Source organism: Nyctibius grandis, chromosome 1 (assembly GCF_013368605.1).
Source record: "Nyctibius grandis isolate bNycGra1 chromosome 1, bNycGra1.pri, whole genome shotgun sequence".
In the NCBI taxonomy this organism is placed as follows: Eukaryota; Metazoa; Chordata; class Aves; order Nyctibiiformes; family Nyctibiidae; genus Nyctibius; species Nyctibius grandis.
The window spans coordinates 692,237-713,687 of NC_090658.1; the positions used below are offsets into that span (position 1 = coordinate 692,237).

The 21,451-nt window shown below is 43.6% G+C and overlaps 2 protein-coding genes across 3 annotated transcripts in view; both read left to right on the plus strand.

Moving 5' to 3' along the window:
• Positions 1-4,158, plus strand: part of KIZ (kizuna centrosomal protein) — a 42,351-nt gene extending 38,193 nt beyond the window's left edge. For both annotated transcript variants that reach the window (XM_068406738.1, XM_068406746.1), the window contains 2 exons: positions 2,912-2,955; positions 3,914-4,158. In XM_068406738.1, coding sequence (XP_068262839.1) covers positions 2,912-2,955; positions 3,914-4,017 — 148 coding nt within the window. In that variant the 3' untranslated portion in view covers positions 4,018-4,158. The remainder of the gene's footprint in view (positions 1-2,911; positions 2,956-3,913) is intronic.
• Positions 4,159-7,214: 3,056 nt separating this feature from the next.
• The window catches only part of XRN2 (5'-3' exoribonuclease 2), a 45,179-nt gene continuing 30,942 nt past the window's right edge, over positions 7,215-21,451 (plus strand). The window contains exons 1-15 of the mRNA XM_068399775.1: positions 7,215-7,339; positions 12,520-12,647; positions 12,728-12,839; positions 14,071-14,182; positions 15,263-15,321; positions 15,401-15,490; positions 16,579-16,651; positions 16,751-16,801; positions 17,130-17,287; positions 17,694-17,768; positions 17,864-17,997; positions 18,090-18,147; positions 18,238-18,345; positions 19,400-19,444; positions 20,415-20,546. Coding sequence (XP_068255876.1) covers positions 7,265-7,339; positions 12,520-12,647; positions 12,728-12,839; positions 14,071-14,182; positions 15,263-15,321; positions 15,401-15,490; positions 16,579-16,651; positions 16,751-16,801; positions 17,130-17,287; positions 17,694-17,768; positions 17,864-17,997; positions 18,090-18,147; positions 18,238-18,345; positions 19,400-19,444; positions 20,415-20,546 — 1,410 coding nt within the window. The 5' untranslated portion in view covers positions 7,215-7,264. The remainder of the gene's footprint in view (positions 7,340-12,519; positions 12,648-12,727; positions 12,840-14,070; positions 14,183-15,262; positions 15,322-15,400; positions 15,491-16,578; positions 16,652-16,750; positions 16,802-17,129; positions 17,288-17,693; positions 17,769-17,863; positions 17,998-18,089; positions 18,148-18,237; positions 18,346-19,399; positions 19,445-20,414; positions 20,547-21,451) is intronic.

The window sequence follows — 21,451 nt, forward strand, 5'->3', positions numbered from 1 at the left end:
CTGCTGCGACGCCCAACTTCCAGTAAGGGATCAGCAGGAACTGCCCGAGCCCTCGGGCCTGGGCAGGGGGTGCCCGGCTGAGGCTGTGCCCTCGGAGGCACTGCCACGGAGCAGCCTTCTTTGGGTCTTGGTGTTGCTGGTTTGGGGGCAAACAGGTGTCTTTTTTTTTTTTTCCCTGGCATTTGGGTGTCTTTTTTCACTTGACACTAGAACAGAGGTTCAACAGGTGCTACAGCAAAACGATACTTGGGCTGACATAAACATTTTCTGCTGTTTCTCAGTGAACCACCTCTATTAACTCGGCTTTTGTTGCTCTGCTGTTTTCCTCTTAATATTAATTTTCTCTACAGAGGGAAAATTATTTTCCTGGAGCTTTTTCATTTCTTATTGTTGCAGCATCTTCAGTACAAAAAGCCTGTTTCATCAGAGCAGAGGAGAGATTAAAGGCCCTTTGAAGTTAAACGGGTTTGGGTTTTTTCTTTGTTAGAGCCTGGGTTCAGTTTGGAATTATTTTAGGGAAGAAGCAAATGTGTAAATGGATATCGAAGGGTCACGGCGGGGGATTAGTCGAGGCGGTGAAACTGGCCTTGCTTCATTTGTACTCCCCAAATTTCTCCGCGGAGGTCTGGGTGGTTATTGTGTGCTCGGCCTACGAGATGATAACTCTCGTGATTGAATTTGCCGATTCCTGAATACAAATGTTCTGCAGCGGCGAGGTCTCCTTGCATCTTCTCAGCCCTGCCTAACGCTCCAGACACGATTCAGGAGTTTTATTCCCTAAAAGGGAACCTCGCACCCTTCTCCAGGCTTGGTTTGGCAGAGCTGCGATTGCTGATCTGGCCTTTCTGGTGTCCCAGCTCCATTTTCGGTATCTGCTGAGCTTCCTACAGCCATGGTGGTCCTTAGACCACAATTTCTGTGTGACACCTCTGGCCTTCAGCTGGAACTAGAGCACCTTGTGGGGCTTTGAGCTGTGGAAGAGGACGGAGCCACCCGAGCCCGGGGCAGTCCTGCACTGGTGGTCCCGCACTCCACGCTGCGCACGGTGGTCCTCGGCGTGGCAGAGGCTCTGCACCCAAGTGACCAACCCCGTCGTGTTTGGTTTGGGCTTGAACCGTGGAGAGGAGTGGAGGAAAAAAATCCCTTCTAGGGATCTTGTTCTGCTGAGCTACTTGAAGATAAAATGGTTCTCGTGCTGCCTGCCACAGAAGTCACCTCTCGATTTGTGAGCTCAGCAACAAGTGGTTCTTGCTCTGCACCCAGGGCACAAACAATGCAGCCGCCAGAGCTGCAGCCTCTGGAGCACGTTTTTACGGGCTCAGCCTGGGGCTCTTGCAGCACCTCCTGGGAAAGGCTGAGGGTCCTGAAATCCCACCAAAGCGAGCAGGAGTTAAGGGCGTTCAGTGTGTTGCAGGACTCAGCCCAGAGGCTCCAAGTTAAAATACTTGGTGGAAATAGGGTGGAGTAGATGTATTTGAGCGAGAAGTTGAAGTGCAGCGTAGGGTGTGAGTGAATGGAAGGGAAAGGCCTTTGGAGGGCATGATAACGACGCGTCAGATGAGCATTCAAAGGCTAATGTTGTAAAGGGTCTTACTTAATAAGTCAATAGTTATGTCACTGTTAATAATCTACTAGTACTGTTACTTGGTATGAGTAGTTAAGCCTCAGCTTGGCACCTTTGTTGAACTCTGGCTGTGTCTAACACTCTATTTCTGGGATTTTTTTGTCTGTGAAGAGGGAGGCTGTGTGCTAACGGTGTGTAAAGAAGGAATATGATTTAAGCAGCGCGACCTTTCTTACTCAAAGGTTTCTGTAACGTAGGGAGCTGTAACGCAACGAGACTTCCCCCCGCTCCACGTTTAGCTTTCCAGCTGCACTCCCCAGTTCTTACTGGAGACAGTAGCATAAGGCAAGCAGTGAACCACTCTGCTTTTATTTTTTTATGTCTATCTCCTTCACAAACGCCTCCCCAACAGTAGTTAGAACATTTTTAACTCCCCGCCTTGAGCAATTCTGTATGAGCTGCTCTGTCTTTGCTGCATCTCCCTTAAACTGTATGAAATTTCTGACAGCTGATCAAGTCCTGTTTCGACTCTGGCAACAGCCTCAAATCACAGCTTGACATTTGCTTATATTTTACTAGTTTGCACAGTAATGTCACAACTATCCCCTGTTTGATCTCTCTTATTAAAATCAGCTGAAGCTTTATTTTTAGAGCTTATGGCAGGACTGTTAATGTAACAGTTAATTCTCCTACATCATTGCCCCCGTGTGATTATTTCACAGCGCCGACACAATACGCACGCTACACACAAAAGATCAAAATGATCCCAGCTTGTTTGGGAGATTCAAAAGGGCCTGTGATGCTCCAGACACAAGAAGGGGCGTTTAACAGAACAGAGCCGCAGCCGCAGGGACACGGAGGTGGATGAAAGGCAGCGGGGAGACGGCGCGTTTACACGGGGACGTGGGTGCTGCCGTGGGAGCGGGGTGGAGCAGGGCGCTGCCAGCAAAGGGCATCAGGAGGTTGGGTGAGCAGCCGTGCGGGGTGCTGGTGGTTTGGTTTGCGTTGTTGCTGCACTTTGCATTATCTGGAAGCTGCAATAGACGGGGCTCTGATCCTTCGTGCCCTTCACTCACTGCTGGGGTACATCGGCGCTCGTACCGGGAACGACTGCGCTTCACCCTGCCTGAACGTCTGGACCAGTGTCCCTGCTGCCTGTTAATTTCTTCACCTTTTAAGAGACATAAAGGTGAAGAAACCCTTTATAAAATAGTTAAAGTAGTTACAGAAGTTACTGATATTTTTTAAACCATCTCACAGTTGTTTTTTTTTTAAAAAAAAAGGCAATTTACAGTCTTTTAATTTTGTGCCGTTGTGTTGGTTATTTGAAATCTCTCTCTTTTACAGGACTGAAACCAGGAAGGGAATGGTAACTGCTATAAAATCCAAAGGTAAGAAACAAATGTTCTGCTGCTTAAAATCTGTGTCTTTCTCAGTGTAGAAAACCTCTAGGGACAACACTGTGGAACTGTGTAAAATACGAGCATGAGGAGATGGGAAAGTTGCCACAGGCAGGTGCCCAGAGGTGCCTGCGCACCCATTTGAAAGGCTCTGTCCCATCCCCAGCCCGTTCCCTTCTCTGCTGGGGAGTTTTGGGTTTTGGAGCCTCTTCCTGGGTGTGTGGGGTGGGTGCGAGCGCAGGGTGCAGGCTGGCAGTGCGGGGGGGCCAGGGATGTGGGATGAAAGATGCAGCTGCTGCATTTGTAGATAAGATGTTTATGTAGCTTGTGCCATCAAAAGCCCCGACCACGTGAGCGGTGCCGCCGCAGAACACCCCGTGAGCGCCGCAGGGTGCCGTGCTGGTCACTTCTTTTTGCGGGTCAAATGAATTTAGATATTGAAGAATCTCCAAATTTCAGTGTGCTCTTGTTTATTTTGGTGAAATCACTTCAGTCTTGCCTCTATTTGATCCTGTCACAAAGTGGTGGGTTTTCGTTGGTGACGTCACTGCCATTTTTTTGCCAACTCTGTGATGTCATGCTCCGGCTGTGACTTCACCGCGGGGTCAAGCAGAGGGAGAAAGTGGGACATAATAGACAAAGCTGTAATTCAGGCAGCAGCTGGTCAAGTAAATTGCTTGGAGTGGCAATGTTCTCTCCAGCCACCTTGAGGAACAATGAAGTGGGACCCCTGAATGAGCCCACTGTTTGGCCCCGTTACCGCAGACACGACGCCTCGACGGCACCCTGGGTCCGGAACACACACCGGGGTCCTGCCGTCCTCTCAGCTCTGACCTCCTCTATAAGCCGTGGTGTCCATCTGCCTCTGGGGAGCTGTGAAATGATCATGTCTGCGACATAAATGACATTAAACATGGAAAAGATTTTATAATTTTTCTCTCCCCCTCAGCTTTCTGGGGCGAATCTGACGACAGCAGCTCTGAGATCGAGGCCGCTTTGCGCCCGCAGACCCGCAGCACAGAAGCAGATGAATTTGATGACTTCTATGATTAAGATTCCTTCGCTTGCTTTTGGGAAGAAATCAACAACTTCATCTTGTACATACTGAGAGCGCCGCTGTCTAAAGTGCAGCTCATCGCTTTGTACTCAAAGAAAATTTAAACACAAAATAAACATTACTCGGTGTGATACACAGCTGCTTTGTACGTGTGCTTTCTCTTAGCTGCTGAGTATTCTCCTGGTGTGATGGCAACCCAAGAGGCTGAGCCTCACGGACATCGCAGTAATGGGGTGGCTCCAGGAGCTTCATGCATTTTTAATTTTCTTCTTTTCATTCCTTTTATCTAAAATTAAGTTCGTTAAACATGAGATTTTCTTTCGAAGGGAGAAACCAGGGGACATATTAAAAAAAAAAAAATCTGTTCATAATTATGATAAGTTCAAAAGCACAAACCAGCACCCCAGTTACACGCCGCTGCAAAGCAGCGCTGCGCCTTTGTGTACGGGCACCAAGCTTGGGGCCCAGTCCAACAAAACCCATTTAAAATGGAAACAATACTCAATTTAATAAAAAGAGCCTCGGATAGAAACACAGCAAAGCTCCCTCTGCCCTTGCCAATTTTTACAGCGCCAGCTCCCCGTGTCCTGTGGGACCACTGCCCCACGGAGAAGCCCCTGTGCTCTGGGATGGCCAGTTGGCCAAGGGATGGGAGGGGTGTGGAGAGGAGAAGGCAGGAGGGCTTCATCCTGCGGTAACTCATCCTGGCCATCAGGACGTTACGTGGCATCAAATCCGTGGTGCCGTCGTAGTTTTAAGCTCTTCCTGAGAAATTCCGGGTTCCTGATGTCAGCCCACTCGATATCTCCTTGCACGACACAAGGCGCCCCTTTGGTGCTCTCCATTCCCTCGGTCCAGCTCACCCCGTGACAGATGATGGATGGCTTTGGGAGCTGCTGCTGTGGCAGTATCTCTCCGTCGGTGTTAAGCGACAGCCCAGCTCCTCCGCAGCGGTATTTATTATACCCTTCTTCTGCACAGGCTCAGATGCAAAACATTCTGCCAGTCAACTTCATCCTGCTCCTTCACAGCTGTCACGCAGGTGACGGTGATGGACAAGGGGACAGCAGGCAATGCAGCCTTAGATCTAAATCAGCACGCCACTCACCCATGGAGAACGCTGCGAGGACGAGCCTTCCCGTGCTCCTGCTGCGCACCTGCAACGACTTGGTGCTGGGGTCGTTTGTCATACCCAGAGTTGTGAGGCCAACAACAACTCTGTTGTTCACGGCTCAACACTGCAACTCTTCGTTGCAGTATCCATTTTTTCAGCGCTTGTTTACGCAAGTAATTAAGATAAGACGATGGTATTTCATTTGCCTTTTCTTTAGCATTATCAGAAAAACAACTGATTGCCCATCAGCACAAACAAAACGTTAACACTAAGCTGTCTTACTCTGCACTGAATTCCAGGAGGAGCAGCGCTACAACAGGCAACTTCAATCAGGGTGCGTGTTGTAAGGAACAGATAAAGGACGGTCTGTAGCTGGTCCCACAGATGTGGTGCCAACACGAAGGTGCTGGGGAAATTTATTCAAGTCACAGATTTTATTAAGAGGAGTGACAACAGAAAATGGCTTAACAACAGCTAAGTGAGGCTAAGAATAATGAGAACTACACTACTGGGTTAATTTGTTCTAGAGCACGTTAGCAAGGCAGCGAGGTTCCTCTCCCCTCCCCAAATCAGCGGCCTTGACTCAACAAGCGCTGCTGAGGTTTTGTTATTTTTGTTAATGATTCCCAGGCTGCTTTCGCATGTCCTCGCCCCCACCACTGCCCTCCTAGCGAAGCCGGTGTGTGGTGACAGGACACAGCAGAGCACAACATCTTCCTCGTGTTAATCCCATTTAATTCCTGGAGGTTTAACTCCATTTCAACGTCACCGAACGGCTGACTTAATGGTATTTGCTTATGCAACGGGCAAAGCGATGGGACGGGGTTTCTTTGCGCTGCCTCCTGCGACCGTCGTGAGTCACACCAAGAGATTTTACACTCGCTGCTTCTGGCAACGTCCCCTTGGCTTCTGCTGCTCCTCCACGCGCCCCAGAGCTCCTTTTAAACCGCTGCCAACAGCTCCCTTCCTCCTCCTGAGGGGGAAAAGGCCTCTTCCCCAGCCTCGCCCTTCGTGCAGGCAGGCCTGGAAGGAACGCTGCCCCACGGCATTAGCTTTGACAGAGCAGCCATGCCCTGAATATCAATTCTGTTACCTGTTATTGCTGAGTTAAAAGTTAACCACAGCTTTTGCAGGAGTGCTAATAAGGAAAACAGTACACAATTACTAAGTTTGGGTATGCTAATAAGGAAAATAATAAACAAGATCAGGTATACTGAGTTCTGGAAGGTCAAATTCAGAACAAAGACGTAAGATTTCTTATGCACGTGGTCAACTTGGCAAAGAAAGCAAGGATTTAAGTATCCTTCGCTGAACTACCTGCATTAGAATACTAAAAATCACACCCACAGGTCAAAAAGACCCTCGGCCAGGTGAAGACCCTTCCCCTGAGCATGCGTAGATCGTGTAAGTATGACTAAGCGTTAATTGTAATCAGATATACTAACCAATGGAAAGCATGTTATGCAAATAGAGGGATGATTTCATGTAATTCCTCCTGTATAAAAAGGTGTTGGGATTTGCAGCAGGTGCTTGACTTGTGGGTGACTCCACTGAGCGCCCTGCGTAAAGACAATCTCTCTCCTGAGCGTGTGAGGTTGGTTCATTGCATGCCAGGCACAAACAGAATCACTTTTTCAGCCTAAACCACCCCACACAAGTGGGAAACCATCCCACACTGGCAAGCTACTTTTTAAGCAGGTTTTTCTGCTCATTGCAGGCAAGTTTTCACACCAGGCCCTGTCGGAGAGCCAGGACAGCCTGTGATGCTGCCTCAGACGCCAGCCTGCTCTGAGGCTCCTCCCTTCCGCCTGCCTTCAGGCCGTCCCCTCTGTCCTAAGGGGCTCCCCCACACCTTTAGGGACACGGTGGCGCCGCGGTGCCCCCAGGGCAGAGGCAGGTGAGCCCAGGCCGCGGCCCCGCCGCCTTCCCCCCTCCCCAGGCCGCCATCGCGCCCGCGCCTGCGCGCTGGGCCCCGCCCGCCTCTAAGATGGCGGCCCCGCCGCGCGCGCCTCACGTGACCGCCCCCAGCGTGCCCCGCGCTGCCCTTTGCCCCCGGAAGCGCCGCTCGCCGCCTCGCCCGGTGCCGCCGCCGCCGCCGAGCGCCGCGGCCCGGCCACCCCCGGCCCGCCATGGGGGTCCCGGCCTTCTTCCGCTGGCTCAGCCGCAAGTACCCCTCTATCATCGTCAACTGCGTGGAGGAGAAGGTGAGGCGGGCCGCGGGCCCCTGTGCCGGGGCGGGCCGGGCCCTCTGAGGGCCGCCCCGGGGCTCGGCGGGGCCGAAGGAGCGCGGTGCGGCGGGCAGGGCCGTGCGGGAGGTGTTGGCCGCCTCCAGCCCGCGCTGTGCTCTCCGGGTGCCTTTTCACGGGGTTTGGGGGTTTTTTTTTTTTGTTATTTGGGTCTTTTTTCTTTGGTGCTTTTGGTTTCGGTGAAGGCGGCCGGTGTCGGGGAGAAGTTAAGGCGCCCGCTTGGCTTTCTCTGCCGGTTCAGCGGCTGGGGAGGAGCGGGGGAGCGGGTCTCTCTGCACTTTTCCAGCCCTCAGCCGGCTCGCCGAAACGCGAGCCCTTGTCCCCTGCCTTTGTGGGGCTCCGGGCGAAAGGAGTAGGTGTTACGAGAGTGTTTGGCAAAACTTTCGGTGACTCGGGAGGAGCGGGGATGCTTTTGCTGTTCCTCGGTTTGTTTCTGTGTGTGTTCTTCATAGTTGCCACTTTTTAATAAGTCTTTTGTAAGTTACAAGCTGCAGCAAGCTGTAGGGCTTGTTGGAAACAAAAGTGAGCCTGCCTGTCTTGAAAAGAGTAAGGAAATGCCAGTGTAAATGGTTAAAAACACTGGAAACTCGTCAGTCTCCTGAGGCCACGCTGTTTGCAGGCGCTGGGATCCTGCTCCTGACGTGGGCTCAGGAAAGCCGGTGCCAGCACAGGAGTGAGGGCAGGAGCGGGATGTTTGAGAAGGAGCTGAGTAGCTGCACGGGTTTATGTAAGATTATAAGTGTTATTTTGGTGTGCGTGTGGTCGTACGCTTCCCTTGGGCTCTCACAGCGTTTGAGTACTTCTCACTTGTATCATTTTCAGGTCTCAATAATTATTTTTGTCAGTCTTTTCTTTCACGTATCGGTCTTTCTGTAGCTTCATACTTTACTCTGATTTTTGTGTGTGTCCATCAACACAGGATATCACGCGAGCAGCTTTAGCTTTTTTTGTCTCATTTGCTGGTATTTTCTAGAATGGGAGAAATATCTCCTGCCCAAACAGGGAGCTGATTTTTTCCAAAGACACTCTCTAAAACCTGGCTTTTCATAGCAACAGAAGATGCGTTTTGGTGAAGACTTAGTCCCAGCCTAGCTGCTGAACTCCACAGGTGGGCTTCACTGACCTGCAGCTCTGAGTAGGTCTCGTTTGTTGATTGCATTAAGCTGGTGACTGCCTTCAGCTGACGGCTTGTGTTTACTCTCTCCCTTGCACCAGCACGGAGGTTACTTCTAGGAAGTAACACAGCTGAAATAACGTTTGTTTATGTGTGTTTGCTAGGCAGGTTCTCAGGTAGGCTGGTTCCTTTGTGTGTGTCACTGCTGCCACGTGAATGCTTCTGCTGTCCTGAGGGACACGGTCGGAAGGTGACAGGGAGGATGGGGCTGTCCCCCTTCAGCGACAGCACAGGCTCGTGTTGGATTTGCATGTGATGGATTTGCATGTTGGATTCGCCTGTGAACACAGCAGGTTATTCTCCTCAGGGCTAATTTAGCCAAAGTTTTTCCAAGAAGACCAGCTCTTGGGTTCGTGCTTCCCAAATATTTCCCTGTACACTTCTCCAAATAACTTCTATTATCTTTTGTCAGGTTGTACTAGCTGTGTTCTGCTCTTCTTTGTAATGCTGTTTTTGAAAGTGCACGTGCTGTGCTTCTGCCTTTTTGCTACCTCCTGTCCTTCCCTGGGAGAGATGTGCCTAACCTCTGGGAAACACTGTACTGTGAAGGAGATAGAAATGCGTGGGCAAGGCAGGGAAGATTAGGGAAAAGAGGGTAAAGTGGCTGAATTGTGTGTTGCCACTGGGTTTTTTGACTGCATGCATTACCTGCCTGCCTTCCGCAAGATTTCAGTGAGTGCGAGTGGCAGGCAGATCAGTTTTAGTATTCAGTTACAGTCAGGGTGTTTTTGCATTTCAAATTCAGGTCATGAGACGGAATCGTAGATTTGGATTAATCAAATGTTGCACAGTTAAAACTGTGAGTTACTCTCTTGCTTTTATTACCGTTGTGGTTTCAGTCAGCCTCTCTCAGCGTGAGAGAAGTGTGAAGTTTATTTTACCTGTAGCTGCAAGAAGGGATTTTTTTACTCCAGTGGATAGATAAGATTTGAGGATTTGTCTGTCTGGGGGAACTATTACAGAAAAAGGCAGTTTGTGGGTTTACAAGCAGGGCTTATTAGCCACTCGTATGGATGCTTACTCTGGAGTAAGCTGTTGGCAGCTAGTAGTGGTTGTTCTGGTCACTTCACCAAACTCTTGGGTTTTGTGTCTCTGATGTGGAGGATCTGGGTAACTCTCACTTTGGAGGTCTGTCTATTTAAAAGCTGTCACAATTTAAACAGCAAATATATCTACAATCTGTAACAATTAAGTACAGTTTTCTCTAAGAGCAGGAGACTTATCTTTTTCATCACATTTGTAAACGTTTAGGTTAATCTTCATTTAATCAAAACTGCTCTAGTCTTTAGGTAAAGGCTTATATAGTCTTGTTTTTTCTGAGTTTGTGATTGTATGTCCTGTTTTTTTAGTAATTGAGCTTGTAATAGCAAATGTTCTTTATTAAAAGAAAAGGAAAAACATGACATAAAATAACAGAAGTATCAGCTCCTGATGCCCTCATCCACATTGCTTTGTTCTAACTGAAGAGCACGTTGCAGTTACAGTAAGGACAGCACATGGATAAATCATATTCATTACAATTTTTTGTATTAAAATCTGGTCATAAATTGGAGAGCAGGCTAGGACAGTAGCGAGAAGCTGTAGTTTGTCTTACTGGAGATGAACTGAAACTTCTCTCACGATGTAATCAGCTCTATGTGTAATTTAGGATTGCTTATAAATCTCTCTAATCAGAAATTTTATATCTCCTGGTAGCTTGTCTCTTTGGAATTTTATAAAGTTGATCCTTGTTCTCTTACCTTGCTAGATTATTCCTTTTCCTTAAATCTGATTAATCTTCTTCTTAAGCTGAGCGGGAAGAATAAGAGGAAGATCTTGAAGATAATATAAAATCCAGGAGAGAATATTCTTAATCAAATTCATACGAATTAATAAAGCTGCAACTAAAGTATCATATTTGAAGATCTGTTTTCAATGGTTTCAAAAGAGGCTGTAGATTAAAAGTGAACAGTTTAGCTATATCACAAGAGATATCACTCCCAGATACTTAAACCTTTTACAAGGCTGTTACATTAAAAATCTGATAGGTTTATGAGGATGTAATGGTGAAGCTGCTGACATAGCGGTATGCAGATGAGAACTGAATGGCTTTCGAAGCCATCTGAGAGAGATCATACTTATTTTGCTTTACCTTCAAGACTGAAAATAAGATCTGTGATGGGGGCGATTTTATTTTCCATATCACACACTTGCAAGCCTTTGATATCTTCTGAGTCGCAGTCAGCTCTGGCAAGAGGTTTGATGGAAGATCAAGTAGAACACAAGGCAGGCTTCTCGTCCCCTTATCTGATGGAAACCAGGAGGAATGCTCTCCTTCTGAAACCGTAGGGCTTGCCTGCCCAGAGTAACTTTATTAAAACTGCAAGCTGCAGTGTAGCATTTGCACCTGACAGTTAGTTTCTGCTAAAACCATGTGATTCTTGTGTGCGTGTTCTAGAAAGTTCAGTAAAGGAAGCGAACGGTGGTCAAGATTTCATCTGTCAGGATCTGACTAGTTTGGATGAGTTGTGTAAGAAAGATGTGAATTAGCAGAAACTTCACCTGTTTTAAAGAAGTGAAATAGAAGGGCTTAGTGTTCAGTTATTTAAAAATGACTTCACAAAACTGCCCTGAAAGAATTCCATACACCTATAACTCAAAAATGTAAATACCAAATAAAGACTTGTTTTGCTTTAGGGGTTTTAATTTTTACCTTTAAAGACTGGGATGAGTTCAGCTAGTTCTGCTACTACTCTAAGCAGGAAAATTGTGAGGAGGTCAGTGGTACAATCTGTAAGGTGTGTTTTCCTTTTGAATCTGATAGTTGGAGCTCTGTATTAGAGGTGAAACTTATTTAATGAGTAGTGGGCAGCCAGTCTGCAAGTAGAAGTTGAGAGGCAGTGCTTGGTGTTGGTTCATCAGCTGCTGAGAAGTTTCATGTGAATGAGAGAACCAGCAGTATCCCATTTTCCCCTCCTGTCTCATGCAATCCTGTGATCACAGCATTTACATTTGTTTTTTTAATTCTACTTTATGCCAAGCTGTTCAAGAGTACACTTCATTCCAACTTTGTGATATGTTATAACCCTTTCCAGTCATAATTTCTCTGAAAACCATTGGACTTTTTCTTGATCAGCTCGTGTCTCTTCCATCCCTGACGCTATTGGTGTTTAATTCAGTGGTTTACACCTTTGGCTGGTGGTATTGCTTTGAAAGGGACAGTGAGTTGCTCACAATGGCTGTGAGTGTTGCTAATTGCCTTTTGGCCAAACAAACGAACAAAAAGAAACAAGGAAACCCCAAACAAAAACAAACCAACCAACCAAACCCAAAGGTATTGCTAAGCCACCTTGTAGAGGAGCCACTCTGAAACTCTCGCCAGTGTTCCAGGACTGCTTGCTTTGACAGCTTGAGAGACTGGGGCTGCTTAGAGAGACTTTTCCCCGAGGTAGTTACCTGTCAGTGACGTGGCAGCATGCACAAAACAAGGTGGTATTATTTATTACTTCCAGTTCAGCTGAGATTTGTTGTCTTTGTACTTCTGGGTTTGCCTTGTGCAGCCTGTTGTAAGTGTGACCCAAATGTGGGATAAGGTACAAGTTTGTTTGGATGTGTCAGTCTGGGGAGCTAAGTGCGTAAAGTAGAAGGATTTTGATGCTTCTTGGTTGCCATGTTAAAGTTACAGCATCATGTTATAAACTTTGAAGTCCTTTTGCTGAATTTTGAGGGAGTCAACGTGGTCCTGGCAGTAGGAGGAATTGCCTTCTTGAGTAATATGAGGTATGGAAGCGTCTTGTTTATAATATGTTTTAATAGTGTGAGCATGCATCTTCAGGTAATTATGTGGGTAGCTTGTTGCTATCTTTTTTTTCCTACTGGCCTTGAAAAAAATAAACTCTTATGAGTCTGTATGTTAACACCTCTTGGTTATTTGTGATATTTCTCTAATCAAGTACTGAAATACTCGTGTCAACTGCATTCACAGGCTAAAGAGTGCAACGGCGTCAAGGCTCCAATCGATACAAGCAAGCCTAACCCTAACGAGGTGGAGTTTGATAACCTGTATTTGGACATGAATGGTATCATTCACCCGTGTACCCATCCAGAAGACAAGTAAGGCGCTTTTTTGTCTCTTTACAAACAGGATTTGTTGATAGCATTTCAGATGTTAAATTGAGTGCTCTATGTTTTAGGCCAGCACCCAAGAATGAAGATGAGATGATGGTTGCGATTTTTGAGTACATCGACAGGATCTTCAACATTGTGAGACCACGACGACTTCTTTACATGGCTATAGATGGAGTAGTAAGTGTTGATATATTTAGCTCCTGGTAATGGCTGTCTGTAAAATTAGGGTAGGTGCTGTCTGCTCTCGTAAGATCCTTTGGGAAATAGTTTTCTAAAATGAAAACGTGCAGGTAAAATATACTATTAATTTAATTTTGGTGAGAGTAATTAAAAGTATTCGTGTGGTTTATTGTCCCCAGGGTTATATGAGCTGGCTAATGTAGTCTACTACAGTCTGAACTTTGCTTCTGAAAAGCAGGAAACTTCTGTAAGACAGTAACACTCTGAAACTATTTATATTCCTCTGTTCTGTGGCTTTAGTGATAATTTATGCCACAGGCTGGGAAAGACCAGAAAACCATTTAAGCAGATGCACTTAAAATGGGCAGTGACTGAACTGTGCTGTGGAATATTCCACAGGCCAGCCATCAGGCACATTGGAAGGTGAAAGCTGCTTTTTTTTTTTTTACCTGATCCTCATCTCCCCTCGGGACATCAGTTGGTCTAATGAAAGATACCATCTTTTCTTAATAACTCTGCTTTACTGAGTATTTTTCTATCCAGATTGTGTAGTCTCGTTGAGAGATGCCAGAATGGCCTAGCAGGCTGCTGGGAGGCCTCTTGAGCTCTTGCTGTTTTTCTAGGCTTTTCAGTTTCTCGAAGGTAAAATGAGTATCATTAAGTAAAAAGGTTTTTAACCTGAATTCAAGTGCAGGAATTCCTGATGTATGTGTGTATATAGAAGCAATCCCAACTAAATGTTGGTGTATCCTTCTAAAAACCCCAGCATACCTGCAATAAGTCATAGCTAACTACTGTCTGCTGGAGTCTTTTATTTTCAAGAGTTAGGAATACAGTAGGAGTCTCTTAGTAGGAGTCTCCTGTTGGAGAAAGGATATGTAATAAATAATGCTTCTCAGATACATGTCACTGTAAGTTTCATTTATTTTTCAAGGGAAACTTTGACTCCTTGAGCACTGTGCATTTCTGAGATGGTGTGCATGCTGCTGGCTGAGCTCATGGAGAAGCTCGAGACACGTCTTTAGAAACATGTCCAGCTCCTTGTGCTGCCATATGAGAGCTAGTGGTGACGCGAGGGAGGGACAACGGAAATCCCTGTTTTAAATTTGTTAATGTCTCATTAAATGGTTGTGTAATCACAGACTGGCCAATTTCAAAAGACTTGTCCAGAAAGGAAACAATTGTCCAGATGCAATAACTGAACCCAGCATTATGATACCTTTTGTAGGCTCCACGTGCGAAAATGAACCAACAGCGGTCAAGAAGATTCAGAGCATCAAAGGAGGGCATGGAAGCTGCTGAAGAGAAGCAAAAAATAAGACAAGAAATTCTGGCAAAAGGTAGAACTGTGGCTGTATCTGAGGTTTTTCAAGGGAGAGTCACTTCTTGTTTGATTTGAATGCTTCAGTAAGGGTTAGAAAAGGGATGTCTTGCTCGGTGGATATTTGTGCACTGCTAGAAGGGGATAGCAAGCCTACAGAGGATGGATCTGTGTTTTACGAAGTTAAGATAAAACAAAATGTCACTTTTTTTTTTCTTCTTCTGTCTCCTGCCTGGAATGGATTTGTGTTGAGTACTCTTAATTCCTTTAGCAAAAAATTGAACAGAAGAGCAGGGATAAATGTAGCAGTGGGAAACTAACCAAACCTCTTATGGAAGGAAGTACAGATTTGTAGGGCATGGTGAATGGAGAGCTGAGGCTTAAAAGCAGGGATCCAATGTAAATACCACTGCACAGGAGTAGTGAACTGCGAGCAAGGGTAGTTACTTGACAGTGGAAACTCTAAACTCAGTGAGGAAACAAAGTCAGTGCAACTTTCTAAGGGTGACACATGAGTGAAAGGGGTGTGTGTAGCTGAAGCGTGCTGGCTGGAGCAATTAACTCAGGTGACTGTAGGAGGAATGAATGCTGTAGCCCAAGTGAGAGGGCTATTGTGTAACCTAGTTAGAGGCTAAAAAGGGAGGACAAAGACTTTAACATTTCTCCCTGTAGCATTTCTAGACTACAGAAGACCTTTTATGAAGCTCAGAGGTGAGAGAAGTTGGTGTAACCCTGTTTGTGAGCCCAAGTGAATAGATAGTGGAAACATAGGGGAGAATATGTAAGAAAATAATTATTTCCTAATGTTTTATCTCATTTAGCAAGCTTAGTTTCTTTGAGATTTCTTTGACAGAATAGGTAGTGAAATCACCTTTCTGAAGTAACGATGTTTGTAAATGTACTAACACCTTACTTTAAGATGGAGATAATATAATGATAAGAGCTGGTTTAAGCTGGTGGGTTTTTTTGGTTTTTTAAACAAACTAATTTTCAATAAGTGTTAATTGTTGTCAGGGGAACCATCTGGGTTTTTATCATGCAAAAGTGTTTTTGATGTTCCATATCGATTTACTTCTGTTAAATGTTTTTATTGCTCTAGGTGGCATTCTTCCTCCAGAAGAAGTGAAAGAGAGATTTGACAGCAACTGTATTACCCCGGTGAGTAATCTTGCACTTTAACCAGCAATTGCCAGTGTCTGAATGAAGGTTTAATTTATTTTCTTCCGTCACTTTTTAGGGAACTGAGTTTATGGACAATCTTGCTAAATGTCTCCGCTATTACATAGCTGACCGTTTGAACAGTGACCCAGGGTGGAAAAATTTGACAGTAAGTTTCACAGTTTCATACTTCAGGGAAATTAAGGTGATCTGTTAGGCTGGGTTTGGATGTGATGGAAGAGTATAAATTTAACAGATTTGTCTCATCTTCTGGCACTGTGCTGTTATTAATAATGGACCGACTTGCACGTTCTGCTGGGTCCTCAGAGGTACATTTCATCCTAATAACACAATCTAACAGCACCATTTGTTTTGATTTCATTTGAGAGCAATGAAAAGATTTGATAGTAGAAGCCACAATTTGATATAATGGGAGACAGTTTTAGGAATACTTTTTCTTCTTTTGGGGGAAAGTGTTAAGATACATTGTATATGTATTCTTTTCACTATTTCTTTTTTAACTCGTTTGCTACCTCAGGTAGGCTGCATTTTCTCTGTTGTTCTAATGATGGATGATGACAGGCAATGAAAATAATACATATCAGCTTTCTTACCTTTCTGGACTTTGAAATTCTCTCCTCCTGTTCCTTAACCACTCCACTCCCCCTGAGTCTTGTTTCTGACAGCCCTGTGTTTGCTCTGTACAAGAGGGCAGAACAGTCAATCTTCTCAGACGCAGCTGTCTGTTTTGTTTTCCACAAGTTGACTGTTAAAGCGGTCTAATTAGAGGGCAGATGACTCTGCTTAATGCCCTCCATCAGACATGAGTTTCACAAACGCTAATGCTCATCTGGACATCAGTGTAAGGAAGTGTATAATGTGATAATGTATCAGTGTGTCTACGAGTTCAGAAGATCTAAGCGGGCGTATTTCTGCTTTATCTGTTAGTTCTCTGGTGTGTATTTCAATTGCCCTGATAATTTATCAGGAAACTTCAAATATGTTAGTTAATAAAGTGATAATTTCAGTGGTATTTGAATCAATATGTCAGCTTCATCCTAGCATTAGTAGAGAAAAAAGATGGTCTATTCGTTGGTTCCGAACTCTAAAATTTCATTTTGAATCATAATATTTTAGTTAAAACTACAAATGAGAATTTCAAGTATTCATAAGTCAGATTCAATATTCAGTAAATGAACTACATAAGTTTTTTTTTTTACTGTGGCAGCATACATTGTCTGCATGATTGTTTCGCAGGTTATTTTGTCTGATGCTAGTGCTCCTGGTGAAGGTGAACATAAAATCATGGATTACATTAGAAGACAAAGAGGTAAAATTCGAATAAATGTGAACATTTCAGGTATGGTCAATAATTATTTTATGTCACTTTGGTTGACTAAATGTGTTGTTTTTTTTTTCTTCTGTATAGCTCAACCAAACCACGACCCAAACACCCATCATTGTCTGTGTGGGGCTGATGGTGAGTTCTCTTCTGCTAGCAGTATCTCCTCTTGAGCTTTCTTTGTGATTGACTTGGGCTGTAGTTTTTAGGCTTTCGCTTGTGTTTGTGTAAATAATCCAGTATATTTGTTAGTTTCTGAAAGCACTGTATAAAACATGGGGGAGGATCTAGCCCTGTCCATAGCTGAAGGGCTAACTGTCACTTAGTTGTGCTGTCTTGGGGGTAAGCACATCTGCGTGTGCACACTTGCTTAAGGGAGAATGTACTTCACTTTTAAACTTTTTTTTAAAAATGCTTAATAATGTTTATCCTTCATTATCTTTTATTCTTCTCTTTTGATTGGTAGCTGATCTGATTATGCTTGGATTAGCCACACACGAACCAAACTTCACTATAATCAGGGAAGAGTTTAAACCAAATAAACCCAAGCCGTGTAGTCTTTGTAACCAGATGGGTCATGAGGTTAAGGATTGCCAAGGTTTGCCCAGAGAAAAACAAGGCAAGGTAAGAATTCTGCTGTTTCTAGAAATTATTTTTATCTATAAGCTAACTTGTGTTTTAATGAGATCCTCAAATTGTTCTCGCTGTTGGTTTTGGCTGAATGCAAAATATATAATTGGGATTACCTAGCTTTCCTCTTATATTAATAAGTAAAAATTGTACTTTGTAGCACAGAAATGTTACGCCAAACCTAACATCCTCACTTGTGGTGTTTTGTTGGGTTTGTTTTTTCACTGGCAAGAGAAAATGATGAGTAACTTAACAGACATGCAAAGCAGCAAAATGCGTGCTTGGTGTAAGACCTTGAGAAACTGTACTTGTGTGCCTCTGAACTCCTCCCAGAGCAAACTGAGCTGGAGAAGCTTTAAGGTGAGCCTGGATGTAATGCAAGCCTTTCCTTTTCTTTTAGCATGATCAGTTTGCAGACAGTCTGCCTGTCGCTGAGCAAGAATTTATCTTCATCCGATTATGTGTTTTGCGAGAGGTATGTTGAAGCAGTTATATATCTGCTTTATATAAATAATATTTTTAAACTATACACAGTGTTTTCTAATGTCATTTTTCTTCTGTGTGTTGTAGTATTTGGAAAGAGAACTCACTATGGCCAGTTTGCCTTTCACTTTTGATTTTGAAAGAAGTGTTGACGACTGGGTCTTTATGTGCTTCTTTGTGGGAAATGACTTTCTTCCTCACCTGCCATCTCTGGAGATCAGGTAGATGGGAATAGATGCTTGCTTTTCCTGCAGGTGTAACTACTGTGGTTTTAAACCCTATGAATCTCATGCTCTTGTTTGTTTGTTTTTAGGGAGGGAGCAATCGATCGCTTGGTTAACATATATAAAAATGTGGTGCACAAAACCGGGGTAAATTGTTTTGCTTTTTCTTTAAAAATATCTGGGTGTTTGCTATGAAAATAGGCTGCTTTTTCAATGATGTTATTTTCTGATTTGCAGGGGTACCTCACAGAGAGTGGTTTTGTCAACCTGCAGCGGGTCCAGATGATCATGTTGGCTGTTGGAGAAGTTGAAGATAGTATTTTCAAAAAGAGAAAAGATGACGATGTAATTTTTTTTGTTACATTCTTGGAGTTTGCTTTTAATCACATGCGTTACTGTTAGACTGTGACACTCCTTTAACAGAACAAGAAAAAAAGCAAACTTTGTATTTTTTTTGTTATAATCTCTAGTGAATGCTTCCTTATTCAAAACAGAATGGTGTGCTTCCAGTTGATTTTCTTTTCCTGGACTGCAAGGCCTGTTTTTCTGATTGTTAACAGCAAAATGAAAACTGTGTGTGAGTTCTGTTACTACCTGCAGCTTTTTCAACAGCTGCTGTGAAAACTGAAGAAGGAATTGTTTGTCATTTCCTGCAACCTGTGACAGTGCAAGCCACGAGCAGGGGTGAAATACTAAATTTGAATTCCCAGTGCATTCTTGCCTTGCAGTACCTCGTGCCAGCTGAAATGTGTCCATAAATTGTTGTTCTTTTGGTCTGTCTCTGCAGTTTTTTGCAGACATATTCCAGTTTATTCATTAAGTACGGGGACAAAACACCTTGTGAATGAAAGAGCAGAATTGTATTTACTTTCCAGTCAAAAAATACTATGCCAGTGCTGGCAAAATGTTTATAATTGCCCCAGCCTGCACCTCTCTTGAAGTGGAGATGCCAATTTAATGTTCAAGTTTTCAATTTCAATGGCCCAAGAATAAGAAATATCTTTCCTTGGACCTCTTGTTTTCCTGTTTCTAGGACTTTAATGTCTCTCCTACTTTTTTTTTTTTTTTGGCAGCTGTTCCAGTGCAGGCAAGGAGCTTGTGTCCTTTGACACTGCTATCACCTTGGAGTAAGGCTATAGCTAAACTGAGTAGGTGATATAAGCCATTACCACATTGTGGGGCTTTGAATACACACCTACTTTTTTCCCCCCATAGGTTTTCAGAGTAGAGTAGAAAATTCTGTCCCATTTCCCTTGGATTTACAGGCACAAGAATTGACCTGTGTCTTATTCAGAACATTACATAAAAAGCTTACGGCCTTCTGGTCAGTAGAGGATTATAATGAAATATTTTTCCAAGAAATCTGTATGCTTAACTGACTTTATTTCTCTTTATTTAGGACAACTTTAAAAGACGGCAAAAAGAAAAAAGAAAAAGAATGAAGGTAAATTAATTCTTCACACAATGCAAAAACTAGCAAGAGTTAGAATGTATGCTGCAGCTTTCAGCAGATGGGTTGGTTGAAACTGCACTTGTAATCATGGTATCTTCTGGCCTGTGTGTAAACTATTCTAAAGGAGTTTTTTCATGGCTTTTTGTAGACTGAAGCTTTGAAAGAAGGAATTGCACATTAAAGGTTTCTTAAAAGGGAAAGGAGGGAGTGTGTTGGATGTGCTGGATGATAGCTGTGTGGTGTGTCCTTCAAATCTACCCAAATCCACACTTCCATGATTATCTAGTGATACTTCAGAACGGTCACTGTGCAGGAATTGCTTTTCCATCATTGTCACAAGTCTCCTCAGCAATTGTATTGCTGAGGGCAGTGGAGTTTAGCATAAGAGTTGAGGTTTAAGTGTGTGTTCCAGTTTGCATTAAATGGATTTGCTTGGTTAGAGGCATGTTTCTACAAAAACAAGGCTTATCCCAAACTCTAGTTATCTCACATTCTGCCTGCAAGCAAGTCAGCGTTGCCAAATCTCTCTCAAATGTAATAGAGAAGCATTAGCTGTTGTGTTTATTAAATTATGTATTTTCTGACTATCCCCATTAAGTGGAAGAGGTTATTCACTTTGCTTACAAAGAATATGTTCTCCCCAGTAAGTTAGATGAAGTCTTACTTCCCCACAAAACTGCCTTTCAGCCCACGTAGAAAGAACTTGGGCTCAAAATGCAGAGTTTGGTGGGTTTTTTTTAAAAAAGAGCTTAATAAATTGTAAGAATATAAGGATCTCACTTTTAAGTGTCATCTATGTCTGGGTGAGGTTGTTAAGCATAACTAATTTAAACTGAACTGAATGAGTAGATTACGCTTGTTTTATGTAACATGTTAATCTGAAAATTGTGAGCGAGCACAATCACACTGCTGTGGGGATTACACAGCTTTTTCAGTATACTTGTATATATTTATCTTTTAGAGGGATCAGCCTTCCTTTATTCCTGGTGGACAGTTTTCCCCTCAAGCTCTGGGAAATCGATCTAGTCCTCAGGCAATCAGTAACCCCAGACAAGCCGCCTTTGAGATGAGGATGCATGACAGACAGAATTCTGTAAGTAGATGTTCAAAGGTGTTTACACATAGAAGGGGAAATAATCATAACCTGTGTTACTCTGCACGCCTTTTTCCCTACCCCATCAAGCTTTCGTGAAATGCAGACACCAAAAAAATTATTTTTCAAGGAGGTGGCTTTTAATAACAAATTTTTCTGAGACTACTTGACTAAAATTGTGTTCTTTATTTTAACGTTTGATATGATACTGCTTGTTAAATACTTCTGGGCAGGAAAGTGTGGGTGGATGCATCCGAGTCAAATACGGTGGCTCTTCTCCTCAAGCTTGTTTGGCACTTGTGGAGTCAAACCTCCTGTGAGTACAGGTTTAGGAACCTCCTCAGTAGGTTTGTGAGAGGCACAAACTGAATACCTGAGCTGGAGGTCTTTTAATGTTCTTTTTGGAATTTGTATACACACACAGACATAGATATTTGTGTTTTGGAAATTTGTGATTTGCATAGCTACGTTTTGGTCAGCTGCTTTTGCTTTCCAAAGCATTGCTTTTCACTGGGAAGAGGAGAAACTTAGATGAAGCTTTTGGAAAGGTATTAAAAAATGAGGGAAAACTGGAAATAAGTTGAGTGCTCCGTTACAAGTCTTGATTGTTAACTTTAAATAACAAGTATGGTAAATATTTAAATAACAATTATGACAAATATTTTCTTTCTGGGCATAGATCTTCATGCAAACAGTAAACAAATTAAAGGTCCTTTTCATCATAAAGATGTGTGTTCTGTTTCTGAAGTCTAAATAAATACAATATGCTTTTTCAAAGTATAATTTCTGCTATTCTTCCCTTTTAATCTTGAAACTTTTGCACGTGGGTTAAGCAAATCAGTTCCTTTATGGAATGGGAGAAGTTTCTTTTAGACTTTATTATTAAAATAGATAAATTTGAAAGA